A 10,674-nucleotide genomic window follows, 5' to 3' on the forward strand; every position below is an offset into this window, starting at 1 on the left:
GCGTTGAGCGTATGTAAGGCGAGAAACACTGTCATAAACTGTCTCTTCTCTAACTTGCGCAGTAAACCCTTGTTTATAGTATTCCCGCAATAGCTAGAGTCACGAGTATGGCAACCGTAACCGCAAGCGTCACGGTATGGTCGTAACAGCGTAGTTGTTATCCACAGGCTCTGCCACTAAGAAATACGCGGCGAGGTATGGCCTATGAATAATTGCCAAGATTGGTTTTCAGTAAACGTTTGTTACGAAGAACGGCGGGTGCTTATACTACCGCAAAGGACGGATACTGGGCGGTGACTCCAATAATTTACTCGCCACATCACGCATCTACACTGGAATTCAACCAGTTTCACCAACCTCTCGCCTATATTCTCTCGCCCCTAAGCTGCGACTTCGCATGCCACCCCGACTCCAGCAGTTCCTCTCTTCCCCCACTCCTTTCCCAATGTGCTGAGACGTGCTTCCACCGATGCTTGTTCCTCCTTTTTCTCAGTAAATGAAGGCATTCATTCATTCACTCTTTCCTAAGTTGCTGCAGAAAATAGCGTGTATTCATCTCCACAATCACTCTTTCTCTCGCTCCAGCTGGACTCTACCATCGCAAAACAATGTTGCTGTGTTGGAAATGGCTGGGCGTCACACACACAATTTTCTAGGAATGGCCAGCAGCGCGGAGTGCAATTTCGGGGGGTGACGAGGCGGTACAGAGCACCTTGCACACACAGCGCCCTGCTCCGTGAGCTGCTGTAAGCCGCTAGGACGAAGTACGAAATGAAAGAACCCTAGCTTGGCAGGTCGCGGGCAGCTGTTTTCGGATTCGTGATTTAAAAAATACATTTCTTATCTCAGCCTAAATGACAGCGTTATAGGCGAGGTCAGTTACGGTAGCCCATTGGTTTGTACTAACGATGTTCTTCATTCACATTTACACGCGACCACGTATGCACACGCACGTACACACATACGCACACACAGAGACATACGACACATGATCGCCCGCATTCACATTTACACGCGCCCAGGCATGCACGCAAGCACGTTCACGCACACTCACACAAACGCACACACACAGAGATACGGCACATGCTTGCCCACATACACATTTACACGCGCGCAGCCATGCACACACGCAGCAAAATATACGCACGCAAGCACATTCACACACATAAACGCACACAGACAGAGAGATACGACACAAACTCGCCTGCGTTCACATTCACACATGCACCGCATGCACACACACACGCACGTTCGCACACATTCACACAAACGAACACACACAGAGATACGACACATACTCGCCGGCATTCACATCTACACGCACCCACGCATGTACACACGCACGTTCGCACACACTCACAGAAATGCACACACACAGACATACGACACACACCCGCCCGCATACACATTTACACGCACCCAAGCATGCGCACACACACGTTCACGCACACTCGCACAAACGCTTGCACACAGAGATACGACACACGCTCGCCCGCATTCACATTTACACGCGCCCACCCATGAACACACGCACGCACGCACGCACTCACACAAACGCACCCACACCGAGAGATATGACACATACCCGCATTCACACTTACACGTGCCCACACATGCGCACAAGCACACACGTCCGTTCACGCACACACACAGAGACACGACACATACTCGCCCGACTTGACATGTACACGCGCCCACCAGTGCACACAGGCCCGCACGCACGTTCACGCACATAAACGCACACACACACAGAGAGATACGACTCAGACTTGCCCGCATTCATATCTACACGCGAAGGCTGACGACTGGTTCAGATCTGGCTGCGGTACGTGCCACCTAAAAACGGACATGTGCGCAGCGCTTTTTGGTACAAGGTTCGAGCACCGATTTAATGAGCCTCTTTAGGAGCGCTACGCCGTTTTGGAGGAGAACAAAAATGCCACGTGAAATCATCGTTCGCGCCACGCCGTCCAGTGACGCGTGGTGTCAGCGCCCTCCTAGCAGCGGCGACAGATGCATGCGTGGCGTGCGAGGCAAACAGAAGGTGCTGTACTGCTGCGCCCCGCATTTCTATAAGGCCGCGCCGTGCTGTCGCCGCCCGCGCTATGTGAATATTAAATTGCAGGGGTGTGCGACATATATGAGATAAAAACGGGTGGTGCACTCCAATGCTACGAAATCATGGCGGATGCACATGCCTTGCCAATTTAACCACGTGTGTTTTGTTCTCCACCATTTCGTGCGCGTTCGGTTCTTCTTGTCCTGTTCTACGTTCGACGTACGCCATCGCGTGCAAAGGGCTTCGCGCAAGCGCCTTACAATCACCGAAAAGGCAGATTTCTGGGCATTCTAGGTTTGACAATTAAGAGGAAGCTCGGCGGCTCCTATCAAAACACACGGGAAATGAGAACTAGTCTTTCTCAGCAACTAGTGTTCCAAATTTCATGAGGTTTGTCGCATTTAAAAGAGAACGTTAAAATCCAGCGACTGTTGGTTGCGAATTTGTTTTTTATTTATGTCGTCAATTTGTTAATAAAGATTTCTAAAAATCGTAAATTCTCAGAAAGCTATACTATCATGTTTACAACTCTGTCACTCAGCAATGAAAAATGATATCACAGTTCTGTAAATTGCACCTAATAGTACATCTACAGCGAACAAGATTGGTATATTACACATGGCTTTAAAGAAACGACTAATATGTCAGTGGATTTTGAAAAACCCTTGAAAACAATGTATCAAATTCACTTAGGATATAAATTGACATATCAACTTTGTCCGCTTTAGACGATCTAATGGATGCAGTTTATACAGAACTGCGCGATATCTGTTCGTGGCACAGAGCTACGACTTTCTTAACTTCGTGCTTCTATTTTTCCAAACTTAAATTTTGAAAATTTCTTAAAAGAACTCTCCCGCTAAATCGAAATTCCCCTTGCAACAGTCACTAGAATTTAACTTTCTACCTCATGTGCAACAAGTGTCATTAAATTCGATCTAGGGGTAACCTCAGAAAAGCATTTCTGTGTTTTACGTGCATTTGAATAGGCGGCACCATAGTTGGGCCCGAGCTAAGCTTCCTCTTAAGGGGATCCAACTTTAAAAAATAATGTCATTGATTGAAACATCAACTCCTTGCCACTTTGGTGACTCATTTATTTGAGAGGGAACAAGAGGCACGCGGCAAATCTGCCGTGTCGTCCTACTGTGGTTGCAGATTGCGTGTATGCATTATCGACAAGATATCATAAATGTCTAGAAGTAAATAGTTAAGTCAGATTTTTGCTGTGAATTAGCACAGTATATATAAAGAGGGCACATCAAAGGGGAGCTCATTCTTATGTATGAAATAATACTTTAGTACACGCTTGTAACAGTGCTTTCTCTGTGGAGCATTTCTGTGGAAAACTTTCTTTGAAAGGAAGCACACCTTAGTAGCGGATAGACCAATAAAAACATCTAAAACTGATTTTATAGGAAGAAGCTGCCTTTAGATGTGGCCAAAACAATTGAATGAATGTCCAGAAACAGTTTTTAAAATTAGGCAAGGGATTAAAAATAAAATAAGTATTTGCCCACCTTACACTGCCGGTGGCACAAACAGCCACATTTTAATACCTTCAATCATTTATTTATATCCATCCATTTATGTGAGCTTAAAGCCAGTCAATGTAACCCTTTTGATTGTTGCTTTTGGTGCGTCACGACTTCACATTTTAATACTGGCATCTGTTTTTTTTTCTCAGATTCAAAAGCCATGACCTCACGGAAGGTTATCGACGCTTCATGGACAGTTGAGGAAGTGAAGATTATTGGCCATCGAGGTTTGTTGAATAGAGTTCACATACCCTAAAACTTCAGTGTGAAAATATGTCATTACAGTATGTGTTCTTTCTTAAGATACCTTGAAGGCAGCCTTTGAAAAGCTGAATGAGTCACTGGACACATCTGATTTGAGGCAGTCTGACCCGGATGAACAACGGAGAACAAGAAAGCTGAGAAAGCGTAGAATAATTTACGACTCCTCGGACACGAATGATGTTGATGAGCTAATGGACGGGGGAACACAGCCATCATGTCACACTAAAGGTAATGTTTTTCTATTTACTTTTTGATAAAATATGCAACTTGTCTTTTGAAATATTGCAGCCCATTGCATTTCTTTTGAATGGGACTGCTCTTGTTTTATAATCGCAATTACAGTATCTATAACATATTCATCGAATGTGTAGCGTCTTTATATTTTTGTTCAGGCATTTATTGACATTGTTTATGTTGAGTCAGCTTTATTAACAGCTTCTATGTTGCCACCTGCACCGAAACCACAATCAATCGCCCCGTGCTCAAGTGCTGTGGTACTGACATGCCCAATTGAGAGTTCACCTAGCACACCGCCAGTGACCAGAGGACTATTTGAGCTGTCTACCTCCTCTTCAATTGCATTGCAGTCAGGTACAGCAGTATGCAATTATTAAAAAGTGCATGCAAGTGCAAGGTTTTAACATTTTTTCACCCAGTGTTACTTAGAGCAGGTTTACTAACAGTAATTTTTGAATATGTTGCTTTTAGTAATGGTGACCAATGTAGATTAAAAAAGCAAATTTAATTCTCGTAGAGAGAAAAGGAGCCTTCTTAAGGCATAGATTCATTTTATTCAGGACTGATACTTGGCCCAAACTTAACGAATCAAAACCTTTATCATCTGTATTCATATGTTATTGGTCTCTACTTTTTTCACTGCCGTGACTGCATGTTTGTAGTTCCTGCAGCAGTGTGTACGAGAAACATCGGTAATATTGTCTAATTTCCAGCACAGCTGTTGCACTGAAATGCACTGGCCAGCAGAAACTGAGCAAACGTGTGATGAGGGGAGGAACCTTCGATCTTATTGAACTAAGTTAAATTGCACAGCTGACCTTGTAATTCTGAGCAACTTACATCTATGGAAAAATTTAGCAACATTACATTTTTTCCAAACATTCCAGGTTTTCAAAATAAAGAATGTCGTCTAGTGTGCAGCTGTCATCATACGCACAATTTTTTATGTTCTTGCGACCAACTATATTTACCAATTCCAGAGAGTGCGTGTTCATCTCCCGACATCATGTCACTGGGCCCAATACCTGCTCAGCATCGTATGCCGACGCCATGTCAAACACCCAGGGCTGGTCGCTCGCAGCAGGAAACACCATGTTCTGACACAGGTACTACGAACATGAATGACTATCTCTGCATTCTAAATTTGTTCAACTGATACAATGTGTCTTTCACCTCTGTTTGGCTGCTAGGAACCATCAACACTCACATAGTTTAAACTAAAATTTGTGGTTTCCTCCGGTTTGCACAGCTGCAAGCACTTGGGCTCTACTGTCAGGTTACGAGGGGTGTGCAAATATTCAATATTTATAATGCAATTCGAATAGCACCTGCTGTTTGATTCGAAACTCACTATTCAAAATTGTTCAGTATTTGTTTCTCTTCGCATATCAGGGGACTAACAATACTTACCACCAGCCCATAGGAATGAAGACAAATGCAAGTGGAGACTTTCTAATGATTAGGCTGCGAGGGAGCAGGAGCTGCTATGCCGAATTACCAAATTTTGCTACTGTAGTACTATTGAACTAGCTAAGTGACATATCTCAAAAACTTATTTTACAAATGAGTTGGTTTTTTTATAACAAAAGTGATTAAGGTCTGTTTTGAGATTGCTTGGTTAAAAGTCGTTGCCTAAAAATATAAGCGGACGAAAGTTTTTATTTCTAGCTGTAGAAGCATTTCCTGCCACTATGTAAATGAGCTGTCATTTGCTTATTGCAGTGGTTCTTGCATTTTCAAAACATGCGCTGCATTTCTTTCTTGTTGAAATTCATTATTGTTATACAATTATTTCATGTTGCTGTGGTCACTGCCTTTCCTTAATTGCAGGGAGCTTTTGTCCATCTCCTGTCACTCGGTATGCTTCTACCTCACGAGATCCAGTTCCTTCTAGCCAAGGTATGGCGAAACTAACATTTTTGTGCAGAGAGGTACTCAGCATTGATAGTAAAGTGGCTAAGCCTCCTGTATTTGGCTGAACATTGTGTCTCTATCAGGGACCTGATGCCTGTGCTTTAAATTAGGCTACAAGTGATACTAGCATAAGTACTTCTAAGCTCTATGATCTATAGGCTAAAAGTATGTTTAAACCAATCCAGTTAGCATTTTTTGTCAATTTGTCTAGTTCTCTAAAAGAGCTGTGAATTAGGCTACTTGGTGTGCATTCATTTTTTTCTTGTGCTACGTACAGTAGGACACAACAGGACGACAAGATGACAGTCGTCGCTAAAGAAAAAGTTAATATAACCAGGGAAATCCTAGAGGCTTTAGAAATAGAAGAAAAAGACAACTGCGTGAGCACCCTTTAATCATGCTAACAAAAGCCGAAATCACTTGCGCAATGAATGCATACACACACAGAATGTACTTATAGAATCATAACCAGAAACGTGAGAACGCGATCTTAGTGTAGCTGCTGTAATCATAGTTCACGCAGTCGCAATACTTCGTTGTGTGCTTTAAGATAATGTGGTATGATCTGACGCTAAACCAGTTGGTAGTTTGCGCTCCCGTGTGTCACTTCGTGTCCGCTTCATATTCAGTGTCCACTTTGTCCCTGTTGCATCCTACTGTACATAGCGCAAGAAAAAATAAATGTTGGCTAGTTGTAACCACCATTGTTGGTATAATTAGGCGAAAATATTGGCGGTTTGAGTCAGATTTTCTCTGCATATAGTTTTATTAATATATGTACAATACCTAATTTTGTTCCTTTTCTAACCACTGGATGATCATATTCTGTTAACATCTGATGAAACATATATTTAGTAGTTTGTTTTATGAGTGCTTGTAACTTACTCTTGTTCAGAGTTTTCCCTTTCTGTTTGACCGATTAGACCCGACATTCTTTTGCCCTTCTGCTTGAATGAGGTTTTCACAGAAACCTAAATATTATTTATATACTTGTACATCTTATATATAAAACGATCATACCATTAGTCTAAAATGCTCTGATATTGTTTACAGAAGAAGCAGCCAATGCCCCACACTTCAGGAAATATTTGATATTGTACAATAGCTTCACATGAGACAGCTTGGTACGAATCACGTTAAATGCAGTGCTTGATAGAGCAAACACTGATACTTCCGTGTGTTGTTAAAGGGACTAACGCCAAATTTCATGCTTAGAACTTAGCCTTGCTGGGTCACCCTGATTACTTTGTTTCATGAACATGAATGCGTTTTGAATGAAAAAATTGCGAGGGGTTTGAAAATATTGCATTTTAGCCATGTGAAATATTGCCTGGGTAACCAAAACTTGCGTGATCTAGCTACACCGAAGCAGTACAAATATCTGTAAAAGCTGTTTTCTTGGAGAATTGGGAATTTTGCAAGGTGGAAAAGTTAAACTATAGACCTTATCAGGCAAGGATGGCTTGTGCAAGCTGACGCGGTGCTGCTTGAATGTGTTGCCGTTGCGTGCTGTGGAACGATTTGGACATGTTTTAGATTGTTTTCCGCGAACTTTAAGTGATGTCAATTCATATGAGGTCATTAGGAAACCACTGTGTAGCCTTTCAGTGCAGTTGTAACCACAGTGTGCGGGAATTTCTCTTGGCTGCATATATGCTTGCGACGTGCATCAGCAGCTTAGGTGTGCACGTGCTGTTAACTATTTTCGCAGTATCGGTTTCCGCTTGACGAGGAGTAGCGGTGTCTGAATGGCCATTGTGAATTGGAAAATTTTCTCATTGTGATCACTTGTTGTGGTAACTAAAACAGAAAAGGGTGCTCGTGTATGGCCAACCCAGTGCGACCCGGAAGCGCCAATCGTGATAAAATATTTGCATTGGTCACCGGCATAGTTCTCACGCATTTCAAGTCCAGTAGACTTGAAATCACCATGCTATATCTACACGAGCCTCCTGTATGGCGTTACTCAACACAGCGATCACTGCGGTTGGTAAACCAGCATGATGCATATAGCTTTGTGCGTCGGAATTGCCTTTTTGCCGTGTAAAGCAGTAATGTCCAAAGGGGATCGCACAGAAAGAATCTGGCGGCTATTTGCGATGACGCAATTTCCGTAAGACGAGTGAGGTGTCGTAGAGAATGGGTTGAACAAAGCAAAAAAAAAAAACCTGTTCTCATCTTCCTCTTCCACGAGAAAAAAAAAGAAAATGGGCTAACGTGGCAATAAGACCTTGCATGGTCATGCCGCATGCTTGGATCATGTGCTACAAGGAACAACCACATCTATAACCCAGCAACTACCACTGCTTCGGACGCTCGCGCAGTCTACAGATGAGCATTCGACAAGTGTAATTCACTATATACGGCATGCTGTTATTACCAACAACAACTATGTTATTCGCGGGCAGAAGCCTTGTCCAACAAACAAGGTAGTCCCGCAATGTATCTGCAGGTAACAGTTGGAACGCTTGTCAAAGTAAACAGTACAACAAAAATTGCATTTTACAAGAACTGAGGCCTGAACACTTACTGCTTTTGTAACATTAAATGACAACTTTTCACTACAGAAGGTTAGCTTGTGTCAGTTCGCAGGAGTTTCTTTGCTGGTTTAAAGATATGGTAATTTAAGAGATAAAATGTTTTTTCCTATCATTGCAAGATTATCTTGCAATGACAAAATTCAAGGTGTAGTTTAAATGTTTGTCAGACCATTTAAACATAACACAACAGTTCTTCACTGAATTTCTATTTGGATAGTAATTATCTGGACACTCCAAGTGCATTTATGCCGTCGGCGTCGCCGTGAGGTTCCGTATAAAATCCAACGGCGATAAAACCGTCGCTGCGCGCTGTGTGTGCGAGTGAAAGCGTGCGAGGGTGAGCCGCCAACCGCAGCTTATTCTCGAGCGAGAGAGGAAAGTGGCCGGAAGCGCGTGGACTTAGTTCACTCGCGGTACACAGGGAGGAGGAGTCGGTAGAGGGGGGGGGTGCGTTCTGCTTTCGTGGCTGCTGCTGACGGAGCTGCCGCGTGGGCACTGTACCTTGAAAACGATCTGCTTTGTGGCCGAAGTGTGCGCCCGCGGGGCCTCATCTACAAAGCAATCTGCGATGGGTACGAAGTGCATACGCCGAGTGCTGGTAGCTTAGTATGCGCTGTGCTTTCGGCGTTCGCGTTGAAGCGAGACAAGCGACAGGGCGAAGGTCAATTTGCCTGCTGCTGCTGGCGTGCTTTCCAGGTTTTGACGAGTTTCCGCGGTCATCAAGCGAGATGTGTTCATGTTTACCTGTACGCGCGTGACACCGTGCTTGTTTACTTATTAAGCGAACATTTACAACTTTATACAGGTGATAAAACTACTATCCTTACTTCGGATAGCTGTCTACTAATTTGCTATCGCAATCGATGCTTCGCTTTTTGGGCGGAACGGCAACTTTTTTTATTCATGTATTGCATTTCGTGTTGCAGGTTGGCTATTTCTCTATGAAAGGTGGCAGCGATGCAAAAGACGGAGTTCGCAGGGTGCTCCGACAAATCGCCTCCAAGACAGTTGCACTGCAGTGCAGCTGGGCCGGCTCCTGACAGAAAAAATTTCCATTCAAAAGCCTCACAAATGTGCTGCATCTTTTGCTTGGTAAGCATCAACGTAAAACAAATAGTACTTTGTCTTCTGCTGCGGCTTTCAATATTTCCCCCATTACGAGATTTAGTGTTATATATACTTCTCTATGCTATGGTGTTGCAGTTACAGTTTAGATAAAATATTTGACCATGATCAGTATATTACAGACACTCCATTACTGATGTTTGTTTGGCAGCACGTGCTATAGGTGCTGTTTTGCTCAGTTTTCAACAGTGGCTGGCCTCCTGAATACTGCATAGTTGCGCCATCTGGAGTAACAGAGTCAACAAGGTTGAAACACAGTTTCGCTACAATCATTGCTTCCCCAGTTCAGAGTTGGATCACCTTAGTTTGTGTTGTATGAGCTTTCCTATTTTTTAAGCTCATAATGAAAGCAGGCACGCAATTTGATGGTTTACTACTGAGCTACACAACTAAGGTACAGGTTGCTTAGGGGAAGATAGAAAAGTTTACCATAAAAGAATGTGTTTCAAAATTTTCAGAAGACAGATTTATGCATTTAAGTGTGTAATTTTAAGGCGAAGCCTTAGGTGTCTATGTTGGCTGTGACATCGAAGAAAAGTGGCCAGCACCGCAAAAAATGCTTGAATTGACGTCACATTTCTCGGGGAGGTTCCTGTAAACAAAGCAAATTGGTGGCTTTGGAAAAAAATTTGGCACGTTTCGGTCTGATTGGGTATCAAACCCGGGCACACCGGGGTGCGAGACAAGCACGCTTCCCTGAAGCCACGGCCGCTCCACTGTTCTAGCTTACTAAACGTATGCCTAGTGCGTGCCTGAGTTCACACGTCCCGTTGCAGCCATCTTGCTGTCTAACGGTGTGGCCTAGTGCATGCAATAACATACAGCACTTTAGGTGCTACGTTAAGTGTTCATATGTGGCGTTCAGGAGGTCGCCTTAGTGCCACACCTGTACTTCCCATTGCGGCTCGTTATGTCTTACAAAGAAGTCTAGCCCTGATTATATAACTTGATGGATCACCAATTGTTATACAAAGAAGTTCAACCCCAACTGTATAAT

At 43.4% G+C, this 10,674-nt stretch overlaps 1 protein-coding gene across 1 annotated transcript in view; it reads left to right on the plus strand.

The window, feature by feature from the left end:
- The window catches only part of LOC142566077 (uncharacterized), a 62,795-nt gene extending 57,499 nt beyond the window's left edge, over positions 1–5,296 (plus strand). Inside the window, exons 2-5 of the mRNA XM_075676818.1 lie at positions 3,747–3,824; positions 3,901–4,089; positions 4,297–4,452; positions 5,079–5,296. Coding sequence (XP_075532933.1) covers positions 3,758–3,824; positions 3,901–4,089; positions 4,297–4,452; positions 5,079–5,254 — 588 coding nt within the window. The 5' untranslated portion in view covers positions 3,747–3,757 and the 3' untranslated portion in view covers positions 5,255–5,296. The remainder of the gene's footprint in view (positions 1–3,746; positions 3,825–3,900; positions 4,090–4,296; positions 4,453–5,078) is intronic.
- The last annotated feature ends 5,378 nt before the right edge of the window (positions 5,297–10,674 follow it).

This window comes from Dermacentor variabilis, unplaced genomic scaffold, assembly GCF_050947875.1.
Source record: "Dermacentor variabilis isolate Ectoservices unplaced genomic scaffold, ASM5094787v1 scaffold_12, whole genome shotgun sequence".
Taxonomy (NCBI): Eukaryota; Metazoa; Arthropoda; class Arachnida; order Ixodida; family Ixodidae; genus Dermacentor; species Dermacentor variabilis.